Source organism: Manacus vitellinus, unplaced genomic scaffold (genome assembly GCF_001715985.3).
Source record: "Manacus vitellinus isolate BGI_N305 unplaced genomic scaffold, ASM171598v3 scaffold_14_pilon, whole genome shotgun sequence".
Classification (NCBI taxonomy): domain Eukaryota; kingdom Metazoa; phylum Chordata; class Aves; order Passeriformes; family Pipridae; genus Manacus; species Manacus vitellinus.
In genome coordinates, this window is record NW_021939063.1 from 443,052 (window position 1) to 456,822 (window position 13,771).

Sequence of the window (13,771 nt, forward strand, 5' to 3'; positions counted from 1 at the left end):
GGCGGCGGGCGGGCCGGCGGGACGGGCCCGGGCCAGGCGGTGCCTCTGCCCGTCGCGGGGCTGGGCTCGGGGCCGGGCAGGGCTGGGCTGGGGCGGGCAGGGCCGAACGGAGCAGACGGGCAGGGCCGGGCAGGGCCGAACGGAGCAGGACGGGGCAGGGCCGGGCCCGCCCCCGCTCCCACGCCCGCCCCCTTGCCCGGCGAAGGCACCGCCCGCCCCGGACCCGGCGCAAGCCGGAAACGTCGTCGGCAGGCCGGGGTGCGCGGCGGGGCGGTGTGCGAGGCACCCGCGTGCCAACGTCTGAGGCGGGCAGAGGGCCGGGTCGGCGACGGCGGGCCGCCATGGTGCGGGGGACGGCGGGGACGGCGGCCGCCATGGTGCGGTGGGACGGCGGACGGCGGGCCGCCGTGGTGCGGGGACAGCGGGGACCGGCCGGGGTCAGGGCGGGCGGGCCGGCGTTGGAACCGGCGGTGTCCCGGGGGCGCGGCCCCAGCGCAACCGGGCGCGGCCCGCTGCCCGCCGAGAGGCGGCCGGTGGCCGGCCTGGGAGCTCCGGGGGCCGCGGCCGAGTGATGATGCGCTCAGCTCCTTCTGCTCCCTCTCTCTGCAGGTCTCGGTCATCAACACCGTGGACACGTCCCACGAGGACATGATCGTAAGTGTGCGGGGGGAGCTGCCCCCCGGGCCGGTTCCGGCTGGAACAGAGCTGCTCTGGGGCGCTCTGTGTGAGGGGGGAGGCTGGGATGTGCGTGCCGTGTGAGAGGACACTCGTGCGGTGTTGGATGCAGAACGCTGTCCGAAATCCTGATCCTGCCATTCTATACTGGGTGGACAGGAAGACTCAGCTACGCGGGAAAGGAGAAATGATTTAAAACCTTAATTTTCATGCACAGGCTTGTTTCTGTGAAATAATATATGTGTAATTGTATTCTAAATGGTACACAACTTCGGCTGAGGAAACTGATTTTCCTTTATGTGGAAGCACATGTCTTAGTGTGGGCAGGAGGAAAGGTTTCAAAGTAATTTGTAGAAGGAAGGAGACCAGTTAGATGAGCCCAGTTCTTCAGGAAGAATTTCTTCACGGGAGGAGTGGTCAGGCACTGGCAGGGCCTGCCCAGGGAGGTGGTGGAGTCCCCATCCCTGGAGGTGTCCGAGGAACAACCAGACGTGGTGCTCAGTGCTCTGGGCTGGGGGACGAGTTGGGGATTGGTCAAAGGGTAGACTTGATGGTCTCGAGGTATTTTCCAACCTCAGTGATTCTGTGATGATGAAGTTTCAAACATAACTAAGAGCTCAGTGTTCGTACACCCACTTTACCTTTTAAGAAACAAGAATACATAACTGGTCACTGCTTTGTAGTCAGCAGCACCAGTTCCCAGCCCTCTCCTGAAAATGCTGTGTGGTGCTACTCAGAATTTCCTGAATTCCTTCTGTGTAACACTTGCATAGTTAGTGAAGAAGGAGTTGGGGAAACAAATGACTTGTGTGTCTGGATTGTCTAAAACTGCCCTTTTGACCCCAGTGTGTTGCTCCTGGGGCAGCTGTGCCAGTCCTGAGCTGCAGTGGGGTTGGTCACCGAGCCGAGCTCAGCGTGCTGAGCACAGCTGTCCCTGCCTTCCTGCAGCACGATGCACAGATGGATTACTATGGCACACGCCTGGCGACCTGCTCCTCCGACCGCTCCGTGAAGATCTTCGACGTCCGGAACGGAGGGCAGATCCTCATTGCAGACCTGAGGGGGTGAGCTGTCGGAACAGCAGAATTTCATTGGGGGAAGCTCTTAATACCTTGCCCTTTTGCCCTTGGGCAGCACAAGGTGCAGGTGGATACCAGGGTGGACTCCTCCAGGGTTGTGCTGAAAAACTCCTCATGTCTGGGAAGGGGACAGAGCACCAGTGGGAAATACACTGGGGCTTGGTCATTCATTTAGTACTTGACACCTGTGATTTTCAAGAGATAAAACGTACTAATACAAGGCTAAACGTTTGGAATTGTTTTCTATGGCAGTGACAGCCCTGTGTCAGGGCACTAACATTGCCATCTTGGCATTACCCATTCCTCATGTCAGGCCAGCAGTCCCTTCTGGAGCAGTGATTCACAGCAGTGATGGCTGTGAGGCAGCCAGAGCTAGGAGGGGTTTCTCTTCCCTTTTCCACATGACATTGTTTCTTGCAGGCACGAGGGTCCGGTGTGGCAGGTTGCCTGGGCTCATCCTATGTATGGGAATATCTTGGCTTCCTGTTCCTATGACAGGAAGGTTATTATCTGGAAGGAAGAAAATGGTACTTGGGAAAAGACCTATGAATACACAGGACATGATTCCTCAGGTATGGGAGTTTGGAGCTGGGAAGGGCATCTGGGGAAATGAGGGGATTCGGGTAAGGTTGGAGTAAATCTGTCAGTGTTAAGGAAGAAGCCCTCTGTCAAACAGACAGAGATAAATAGTGGAGAGAGAGTAAATCTGTTCAGCACAAACAGGACCTTTACCTAAGGTCATATTACTGGATAACCTCCTGTCCTGATTCATACAGTGTTTGCACACGAGTTGTTGTACAAAGAAATCAACTTTCAAATAAAGATGACAGGGGACTGAATTCTTGAGGGAAATACTGTCTGTGTCCAGTAAGAAAAAATGAATTTATCATGCAGTGTTTTGTTTTACAGTGGAAACTTTTGTGTTCAGATGATTTGTCCAGCCAATGCAGATCTGAAGTCTCCAGCTTTGCTGTGTTACTGATACAGATTTTACATCCTCTGCCTGCCATTCAGCTCTTGTTTTAGTCAGTGATGCTCCCCGCTGTTGTCAGAGTTTTTTAACCTCATTAAGAGTGCTCTGTTGGTGTTCTCATTCTAAAAGGGTTCCAAAAATAAAAGCCATTCTCTGTCATTCTGTAAACAGTGTTAATTGACTGGCTTTGCTGAAATTCAGGAATTTCAAGACTCATCCTCGGCTTTCAGAGCCACTCGCTTTTGGTGACTGATACCAGTCAGTGTTAGGCAGTCCCTGTGCTGTAATCTGTGTCTCTTCTTTCCCAGTAAATTCTGTCTGCTGGGCACCACATGACTATGGACTGATCCTGGCCTGCGGCAGCTCTGACGGGGCCATCTCCTTGTTGAGCTACACGGGAGACGGGCAGTGGGAAGTCAAAAAGATCAGCAATGCACACACGGTGAGTCTGGGCCTTTGGAGCAGCAGAGTTCCAGGAGCTACCAAGGGGATTGTTGCCTCAAAGAACTTGACTAGATAAATACTGAAATCCAGTGAAGTGATGTGAAACATCAAGAACCAAGAATAACTTGTTTGACGTTCATCCCGAGTGGGCAGGTATACTTTGTAGTAACTAAAATGAAGTGAAAAAAAGACAGGCGAAGGCTGCTAAACAGCACTGGTAATGCTTGTTAACTGAGGATTATTGTTAAACACAGTGCTGAAAGTTAACTGGCAGGAAATGGCCTTGGTCCTAAGAATACCTGCACCAACTAACTGAATGAATTGAAGCCAGAAAAATTGCAGGGCACGTGTTTTTCCCAAAACAGTGGAGATTTTTGCTTAAGCAAAACTTCATAAGCTAACGGCATGGCTCTCAATGGAAGGAAATTGGGCTCCAGACCAAAGCTTCCTTCTACTCCTGCATTCCAAAACCTTAGCAACTGTGTGTACCTTGTGTCTGTGCAGTTCCTATCTCTGTCTCCACTGTTCACACACCTAGGATGATATTTCCCCATAAAGCAGTTCCTTACCTACCTCAGGCTTTCTGAGTAAGTGCCTTAGTGAGACTAGACTGTGTCTGGATTTCTTATTCATCTGATATCCATCCAGCATTGTGCAGGACTCCCATTTTCTGAGATGGGCTTATTCCCCACCTCCCACAGACACTATGCTACATTTCCTTCACCCCATCAGCAGCCTTTATTCCTTTATTTGTGTAAAGTAAGCAACTTTTAATAGTAATGTTTTTCATTACCTAGATTGGATGTAATGCAGTCAGCTGGGCTCCTGCTGTTGTACCAGGGAGCCTTATAGAACAACCCTCTGGTCAAAAGCCAAACTATGTCAAAAGATTTGCATCGGGGGGCTGCGACAACCTGGTCAAGATCTGGAAGTAAGTGCCCTGTTATCAGATAAAACCTGGCACTCTTTCTAGGCTTTGAATGTCCCTGTTAGTATCTCAGGTAATACTTTCAGCATGTCTGTGCTTCCCTCTTTGAATTCCCATTTTTAGGAAGTGCTTTAGAAATGGAAACAACTTAGTGATGCACAGTATCTCCCATGGTTTGTGCAGTCTGTGCCAGCCCTGTGTCATCTTGTCTCGGAGAGTGGCTTTCTAATGGTCTTTGGTTACCACTGTGACTTGGGCAGTAGCAGATTTCTGACAGTAACTGAAGATGAGAACAAAAACTCTGCCTGTGCTTTCTGCCCCCTGCAAGGAGTTTTGTCACTTAAAGCCATAGAGATTTTTGGAGAACTGGGGAACACCTGTGCTTTGTATTATCTGGATGAACCAGGAGTCTGGCTACAAAGCCAAAGCCTTCTAGAGCAGGGGATGAGAAATGCTGCTGCCACCCTTCTGACTGTATATTTGTGTTTTCAGGGAAGAAGACAGTCAGTGGAAAGAGGAGCAGAAGCTGGAGGCTCACAGTGACTGGGTGCGAGACGTGGCCTGGGCTCCATCCATAGGTTTGCCAACCAGCACCATTGCCAGCTGCTCCCAGGTGAGGCTGGAGTGACAGGCAGGCTCTCAGTGCCCTCACTGCCACACACTTCCTTCCCACTCCCCTAGGAGAGCAATAGTAAGGTCAGAGCTGCTGTAACAGGTCCTCCTGGCAGTCCTTTGCTGTGTCTGGGTCAGTGCACAAGAGCCTTTGAATCCTGTTCCTTCCAAACTCAGAAGCTCAGTAGAAGCATTTGTGGACAAAGGTTTGTGCATGTGTGTCTCTGTACATTTTGTACAGGCTGCTATTTTGAACATGAGCAGGATGGTGTCAATAGCAGGAAGACCTTCAAACTAATGCCATATTTTAGTGTTTTGGACCAAATTCACTGAACCTCCAGCTAAAAATACTGTTTTCTATTAATTGGCATTCGTAGTCAGCTCTGATGTCCTTAGCCTTCATATTAACTGTGGTGTTCTTGCTGCTAATAATTTTATAAATGCTTTTTTTATTGTCATGAAGACTGCTTAGTGAGCTGCTGCCATGTGACTGGAAAACAAAATCTCATTCTGGGGAAATATTTCAGCTGATAGATAAGTATTTTGGGAGCTCTTCTCTGGTATTTGCGAATCACTGTAGGTAGTTTTTCTCATCAGAGCTGTACTGCTTTGCCTTTACTATAGCAAGGAAACAGCCCCTTTGTGTGCTGAGCACAAATCCATGCAGACACATGGAAGGGTGGTATCAGAGCTGTGATTTGGGAGTGGAGCTCCAAGAGCAATCAGGGTGGTGTTTCTTGTGTCTGGCTAACTCGGCCTCCATGCTTTTGCAGGATGGCAGAGTGTTCATCTGGACGTGTGACGATGCCTCTGGAAACTCCTGGTCACCAAAGCTGCTGCACAAGTTCAATGATGTTGTCTGGCACGTGAGCTGGTCCATCACTGCCAATATCCTCGCAGTGTCTGGAGGAGACAACAAAGTGAGTACTGCTGCCTTGACTCTGAGTGCACATGCCCTGTTTCCAGAGGAGCAGGGACAGGCTGTTGTCACTTGTTTGAGGCAAGGCTGTCGCGGAGTCGTCTTTGCTGCAGTGGTGACTGTTTTTGAACTATCAGGAGGGCAGGAAGACCGTAACCTCTGGCAAACTATTTGCCTGCATTCTGAGTCCTTACTGGAAAGCAGAAATGAAGGCTGAACTTGATTTCCTGGGGTACTGACAGTAGAATTCACCAGTGCTGTGGTAGCTGTGGGGAAAGGGGAAGCTGAGGGAGTGTTAAGGCTGAAAGCTGTGCCTGCTCTGTTTTCGAGGTGACGCTGTGGAAGGAGTCGGTGGACGGACTGTGGGCGTGTATCAGCGACGTGAACAAGGGCCAAGGAGGGGTGTCTGCGGTGACAGAGGGGCAGCAGAACGAGCAGTGATGCACGAGGGAGTGCTCCAGCTGTAGCAAGAGATCCCTGTCCCTGATTTGCAATGGTTCTTGAGCTGGATGAGAACTGATTTTATCAAAACTGAACATGGGAAACAATTATCCAATTTTATGAGCACTCTAAAGCTATTACTGGGAGGCTACAAAATGTTGATAATCAGCCTTAATTGACATTCCCTTAAATTTAAGGTAAAGAGCATAGCAAAGTACTGTGCCTGATACTACTCCTTGATGCTGTAGGAATTATACCCTGCTTTTCTGGTTTAAGGATCAAATTTGATTGGATACACAGTGGTCAGACTTCAAGCATTTGAGCAGGAACAGGAGGAGACTGTCAAAGGTGTGAGGTGTGAACTCCTTTGTGCAAAGGGACAAATACTCTGTGCCCTCAAAGGCCAGAACTTTGTTCCCAGTGAAGGGAAGGGCTGGTGGAGTTCTCAGGTTAGCTGGTAGTGTGTTAGCCAGCCCTGCTGGTAGCAGCAAAACGGTGCTAAGATCTTCCTGAAAATAACATGCTTGGCTAAGTGGAAGTCTCTGTGCTTTCCTGAAGATGAAAAGGAGTAGTGGAATGCATATGTCTTCTGCTTTACAATGGTCTCAAACTTGGTTATTTTACCAACATCAGTAAATCAAACCATGGTTTGAAGATTTTTTTTTTTTAGCCACATGTCTGTACTGTACCTCAGGTTTGTTTTTTTTCTTTGTTGAGATACCAACAGAATAAAGTCCTATTGGTTAAAGCCTGATGTGCTGTATTTAATAATTTTTTCACTGGGCCCCTTATGAAAAGTAAAACTTGTCTTTTTCCACTAATTTGATTATTCATTGTGAAAAATGAAATAAGGTGACTGAGCTATAATCAACCCCATTCTTATACAGTAACATCAAATTAAAGAAATACAATCAAGAGTCCCTCAACATAAGCAGCTACTATTTTATAATGCCTTTAAGTGTTCAATTCTTTATAGATTAGGTAAGTAGAAAATATTCTGGGTTTTGTTTTCTGGGTTTTTTTGTATGTAGGTGGTTTTTTGTTGTTGTTTGGGGGGTTTTGGTGGGGTCTTTTTGTCTGTGGGGTGTTTTCCCTGCTGTAATGGTACCTCACAGGGCTGGGCTCTTCCTTTGGTCTGGGCAATTCCAAGGGAGAATGTAAACAGTGCCAGCTTCCCTCTTCTGCTCTTACAGCTTTGTTCATCCTCAGGGAAGGAAGAAGGGCACAAACCCATTGCCACACTTTGAAGTTATTTTTAAACCCACCACGAGCCGGTGCCCGGGGCGGGCACTGATTGACTGACACTCATTTTCTGTGCCATAAAGCACAAAAAAGCAGGCAATTAAAGATATTTTTTTCAGTTTTTTATTCACAATCCTATTAGCAAATAGTAATGTATAAACTTGCCTCTGAATGGCCAAGTTATGTAACTGTATCAATGTAAGGCCATGCACTGTCTTACATATGTTACATTAAATACATGTGTAACTCTACAGGACCACATATATCACCTCAGAATATTTAGAAATTAGCATGGAACAAGGCAAAGAATAACAATTAAATTAGATGACTACAAGAGAACAAAACCTCTAAAGCACTTTTGTGAAACAGAACAAATTACATTTCTCAGTTTAAAACTCCGGGTTTCCCATTCAGCTCTGTGGTGTGTCCACGTGTCCTTCCCGAAGGAGACCCGAGGCTTTTACCATGGATGTCCCAGAATATACCCATGAAAAACAACGAAGATTACATTTTCAGCAGCATAAAGTATCTCACATCTACAGAATTAAGTGGTTATTGACCAATCTGAATCTACTCAATGTTTCTTATATCAGTGCTAATGTTGTCTTGATTTGATTCTGGTAAAATTAAAAAAATCTGACACTGGCAAACATATAGACAGTATCCAAGGCACTTATAATTAAGGGATTTTAACAGTTTTTAGTGTAGAAATTTATTTGATAAGTATGATTATAGTACCCTTTAGTTAAAATACTTTTACTTGCTCATACTAATACCTAAAATGAACTAAGTACTCTACAAAAATAGAAGGTATGAGGCCCTCATGTAAAGCCAGGAAAATATACTATTATAGAATTCCAATGAGAATAATTACATATAATTAATATTTTTTTTTAATATTCCCTGAATTGCACTGTGAATTGTAGCCATTTCTGCACATCATGCCCTATTCCCTGTGCTCAGGAGGCAGCAGTCTCCTGTCTGTAAGCTGAGCTACATGCTCTGATAGTTCTTTTGGTTTCTAATAAATCAGTATTTCCCTAGACTGCACGAGTGGAATATGTTAGCAATAGCACAAATAATAAATGTCATAAAAACGAAAGTGACACTTTCTTAAGGAGGCTTTCACTTGATCATAAATACACCAGCATACAAGCTTCTATTTTTTCTCTTGCACGTGATCCCCGAGGCTGAGCCCGAGGTGCTGCTGCTGGGTGAGCCAAGGGATACCCACCAGGACTCCTGAGAACACCTGGTGTGTGTGGAACCATCAACAGCTCCCCTTACTAGCTTATCTTTGACCCATTGCCAAAATAAATACAACAAATTATATTTCGAGTGTCCTATAACAAAATTAAAGATATTTTAATATACAACAATATAATGTGAAACACAACGAGAAACCTTAACGACAGATAAAGGACACTTAGAAAAAAATAATTCCCAAAAGCATTCCCCTGAAGAACTAAACACCATGTCAGAGGTGCCAACAGTGACCTGGAAGGCTGGGCTTATGTGGTGTCACCTGTGTCAGCCCTGGGTAGGAGACACGGGGGCAGAGGAACGTGCCTGAAGTCATTTCCTCTCCTCTGTGCTCAGTGCAGTTCCAGCTGGGATGAAGCTGTGTACAACACATCTGAGAACTTGCAGAGGAGCCCCCCTCTCTGGTAATGCAGTGTTTGGAGTATGTGCACTAAGATCAGATGGAATAGGACAGATTCATTGGAAAACTTCCCCACGGCTCTGAGGATTCCTGTTTGTGGTATGCAGTGGGATAACAGCACAGGGCATTGCTGCCTGGCTACTGGGCAGTGCTTGCTCTGTAACTCCTGGGGCTGTGGCTTACTGAGACAAACATTAGCTGGAGATGTTTTCTGAAACACTGCAAAAGGATTGTAAACTATCTTGGCACTTGTTTGTGTTTGTCATTCCTTTTCACCTTGCAGATGAAAAGGCAGAAGGAATTTCTGTGTACAGAGTGGCACTGTGCTTTAGAACAAGTATTTTCTGCTGCTTCTCTGTGTGATCACTTTTGTTTCCTTCAGTCAGGGCTGATGTTTCTGATCCAAATCTGCTACTTAACCTTACATGAAAAGCACATTTTTACCATCTTTCTAATGAAGAGACAGTCCTTATTTCTTCTTCTAAGCTGGCCACTGCTAATAAATCCATCCAAGTTATGATTCAAAAAGTTCAGAACTGTTTAACTTGTCTTCTTCATACAGCAAAATGTTTTCCATGAGCTTCTTTTTTTGATCATTTATCTGTATTTTCCAAGATGTCTCTCTGGCTAAGGCTGAAAAACAAAATGCCCAAATATTGAGAAAAAAAAATCCATCTATTGTCTAAGGAATAGATGATAACTCTAAAATAAAAAAACCAACCACCCAAACTAGCTTAGGAAAAATATCTAATAGAAATCCACAAAACATTGTGTAGATTTATTAATAAATTCATAATCAAGGAGAAAAGATGAAATGTTTAGAAGTAGGAAGAAGAACCTAAGCAATCCTGGAGAAGAAAGTAATTTGTCCCTAGTCTGACCCCAGCAGGGCACCTGTACCTTGTGAAGCACAGGAGGAGTCCAGGCTGTCCCGTGCACAGGTGCCCTGGGCAGCAGCTGCTGTCTCTGGGGCGCCGCCGCCCCTGGCACACGCCGCGTTCCTCTCCTGCAGTCCCTGGGCAGATTTCTCCTGCTTGACCCCGTGACCAGAACCTGCCACCTTTTCTGAAGTGGTACAGCTGTGGCTAGAGAGCTCCTCTGTGGATTTTTCTGGAGGATTCCATATGAAACTACTGGACTCATCTGATTCACAAGGGACCCGTGACATGTGTCCGCAGAAGGTGTCGGGTGCCGTGGCTCCCATGGAAGGGGCACAGGGGCTGGCACTGGACAGGATGGCTGCCTGGGCACTCTCCTCTTTATTCCCCCCTGCAGAAGGCACATCCATGCTCAGACTGGCAGTCTCATCGTCGGTTTCTTCTGGAGTGTTCATGGAGAAGCCGGAAGTGCTGCTTCCACAGATGTAATGCTCTCTTAATTTATTTTCAGCCATTTCCATAATTTCAAGCACCTGTTTTTAACAACCATATCTGTGAATGCAGAATAATTCCTGTACCCCTGCTTACACATATTTTCCTATGTCAACACTCCCAAAAATAAGTAAGGCATGAATGTTGTCAGCTCCTCGATGACAAGGAGACTGAAATGTTGGTCGTGTATTTAAAATATTACCTCTGCTATGTTAGACCTCTTCTTTCTCAGGCAGAGGCAGATGGCTGAGGCAAAATCAACTGCAACCTCTTCTGGCAAGTGTCCTGCTTTCCTGTCTAGGTATTTGCAGCAGATTTCATTGGCAGCCAGCTTTTCCAAAGTTTTTACTTTGGAGTGTGAGCTTTCTTTTGCTGTTTGAATTTCATCAGCAATCATATCTTTCTGTTCAAAGGAAGGAGATGCATTAGTGAAGGCAAAATTAACACAAGCATTTATTTCTGCCTCAGTCTCTGAGAATGAGTATTGCCATGTTTGTCATTAGTGCTCCTCAATGGCTGGTTCACAGACTGAGAAGGTTTAAGAATCTCCATTCCTGCAGCTGACAGAAATGTTTGTTTTCACAGGAGAGAAAAGGGCAGAGGCTTTCTCTGCATGTGTCCAATGCCAAATTCCCTAAAGCAGGCCCAGCTCTTCTTGGTTTGTGCCACTTTAGATAGGGATGAAAAAGAGCCAACACTTGCAGAGTAGCATTCTTGCACAGGCCGTGGTGACATGTTAAAGAAATCAAAGATGTAGGATCTTTGATTTTCTGAACCCCTTTGAACGTTGCTGAATTGCTTGGAAATAGTAAGTGATAGAACTGTTGTTCTCCCCTCCAAGGCTTCAGCCAGATGGGAAATCAGGAGCACGTCCCACAGAAGGAATGCAGGTGAGGCTGCTCTCTGCAGATAGTGTCAATGATTCAGTGAGCCTGGCTGTTCTGGTTGCTTGTGGAAGTAGAATGTGTAGCTCCAACCTCACCTTGGGAAACTCGCCAGATTATCAATTCCAGGCCAGAGTGCAAGACACAAACACCCGATAAGCTCATCCTGATGATGAGCACCTGCAGTTCTCACCCAGCCAGGTTTCCCCACTCAGTGTGGCTCAGAGCACCTTTCTGGCACACAGAAAACGTGCAGCAGCTTTTCGGCACAGGGCTTTGTCTCTTAAATAAGCACGGATTTATTCTGGAGTTTTTCCTAATACAATCAGAGCAGCACTCAGGAGTGTGCTGTGTGAAATGGCAATATCTATTCTGCCTCTGTCTAAAGGCAGGCAGGCTACTGACATTAACAGAGCCTGGATATGGCTCCTAAACATCCCTTCTTCAGGACATGGTACAGCAGATGGCAAATATCAAACTGTATTTAAGTAAAATTAATTTTATGACAGCAACCCCATTCACTTGTGTTGGTGTCCATTATTCCTGCTGCTTCTTACCAGATAAATTGGGTGTCTGCCTTCATCCAGTGCCTTAAGCCCCGACAGTACCTCTGCTAAGACCTAGAAAGTGTATTTGAAAGATAAAACAGTTTGATCAGAATGAATTACAATTTTAAAAACTAGTTTTGTAACTAAAGAAATATTGAACTGCCAAGGCATTTTAATATTCTATTTTTACTTCAGATGGCTTAACAATGCCAGCTCTGGGCATTCATGAGACTTTAGAGCTACCTCCAGAGCCAAATCCAGATTTTATAGTTAGGTACAATAGATACTGTTGAGACAAAGGATGAGAAGAAAGTCAAGCTAAATGTAGATAAGAAATCACACTGAACAGAGTAACTTCTTATTTAAATGAAACACTTGGAGACAGGTGACATCACAGACTATCAATTATTTTTGTTGAAATTCCAGATTACAGGTGATGTTTGTAGCAGCTCATGTGGCAATTCTGCAAGAATTCTGAGAACTTAACTTTTTATAAACAATAAGCATCAATATTTTTTTTTGCTAGAAGGAACACTTGTCTGTTGTTCAAAAGATTCACCTCAATTTGCCACAAACTGAAGTACATTTGGAGTGTGAACATAATTAAAACCAGGATTTCAACATATTCTAGAGCCAGCAATTATGATATGAAATTGCCAGCAAAACAACCACGAGGCACTTGTTCTTATATCCAATTTCCTGTCTAGAAGCACTGAAGAATGCAATAGAGCATGGAAAAAGGAACCATACCACACCACAGCTGAATATATCCACTTTTTCTGTTAACTTCCCATGTCTGATAAAATCTTCTGGCAGGTAAGTAAGAGAAGCTTGTAAGACTTTGGTTTTCATCACGGCATATTCTGATTTTTTATCGGCAGAATGCAACCGCAGGCCAGAATGTCCAAGCTTTGGCGTAAAGTTTTCATCCAACAAGACATTTGAGCTGTGATAAGGACAGAGAAATAACATTATTGGTCAAGTTGTTATTTTAACTTGAGGCAAAGAATTAGTTTTACACTTTTCAAGTTAAGCACTGAAAGTGTCCAGCATTTTGCCTGCTGCGTAGGAGTGGAAGGTAGAAAGGAAGAAGGGGAAGAACAAGCACTCAAAAAATTATTTCAAAAGAATATACTTCCATCATTTAGGAAGGAGAAACAGGTTAAACAAGTAAGGGTAAAGGCCCTACAGAACAAGTGACAGCAGAAAATACTGCAAATGGATTTCCAAATTGCATGTTTTAGTCATTACTATTAAAGAAATCCTGGAATTATCAAGTGACCAAGGAAGTGCTGATATACCAAACCCCTCACCTTTTGATATTCCCATGAAGAATTCCAAAATTATGTAAATACTCCACAGCTCGGATGACTCCCACAGAAATGCTGATTCGCATCTCCCAGGTCAGTGGAGCATAATCATCCTGCAAGGAAGGGAGAGAAAAATCTTTATGTTATAGACTAAAACATGGTAAGACACTGGTAGTTTTGAAAACCAAAGGTTTAGTCTGAGTCCCAGTCAAAACTCCAGGAGAGAGCTGCAGCCTTTCTGGTGCTTGCAGTCCAGGTATTTGGCACCCTTTTTCCGGCTGTTTCTCGGAGTCCAAAGAGCTGCAGTTTCCACACAGTAGCAGGGCAGGACTTGCAGTCACAGGTAGATCACAGACCCAGGTCATTGCTTACCTGGCACTGGAGCTTGTTCTGCAGGGAGCCATTGGGCAGGTATGGGTATATCAGACAGTGCAGGCCAGTTTCCACCGAGAAGCCCAGCAGCTGCAGAATGTTGATGTGACAGCACCTGCAGGCACAGATCAGCAATCGTTTGCAAATGAAATAAGAGCAACACAGAAAAATACATCCTGAGCTGGACTAAGTTCCTAAGTTCAAGGCAACTGGAATAGTGTGCTGCAGCTGGAAGCACAGCTGGAAGCACAGCAGGGCCCTGGGCATGGTGGCACAGCCCTGCCTGAGCAGGCAGCGGGGGCACGGAGGGG

At 45.7% G+C, this 13,771-nt stretch overlaps 2 protein-coding genes across 2 annotated transcripts in view; one reads left to right on the plus strand and one right to left on the minus strand.

The window, feature by feature from the left end:
- The first annotated feature begins 302 nt into the window (after positions 1-302).
- SEC13 (SEC13 homolog, nuclear pore and COPII coat complex component) lies at positions 303-6,825 on the plus strand. The gene is made up of 9 exons (XM_018068772.2): positions 303-344; positions 610-654; positions 1,624-1,739; positions 2,175-2,326; positions 3,036-3,169; positions 3,969-4,102; positions 4,592-4,712; positions 5,485-5,631; positions 5,961-6,825. Exons 1-9 carry the CDS (start codon positions 342-344, stop codon positions 6,069-6,071), a joined length of 963 nt encoding a protein of 320 aa, XP_017924261.1. The 5' UTR covers positions 303-341; the 3' UTR covers positions 6,072-6,825.
- A 595-nt stretch (positions 6,826-7,420) lies between these two features.
- The window catches only part of IRAK2 (interleukin 1 receptor associated kinase 2), a gene marked incomplete at its 5' end in the record, with an annotated part of 13,823 nt that continues 7,472 nt past the window's right edge, over positions 7,421-13,771 (minus strand). The window contains 7 exons of the mRNA XM_029958308.1: positions 7,421-9,609; positions 9,877-10,387; positions 10,549-10,749; positions 11,788-11,850; positions 12,529-12,724; positions 13,092-13,201; positions 13,461-13,575. Of these exons, the coding sequence (XP_029814168.1) occupies positions 9,491-9,609; positions 9,877-10,387; positions 10,549-10,749; positions 11,788-11,850; positions 12,529-12,724; positions 13,092-13,201; positions 13,461-13,575 (1,315 nt within the window). The remainder of the gene's footprint in view (positions 9,610-9,876; positions 10,388-10,548; positions 10,750-11,787; positions 11,851-12,528; positions 12,725-13,091; positions 13,202-13,460; positions 13,576-13,771) is intronic.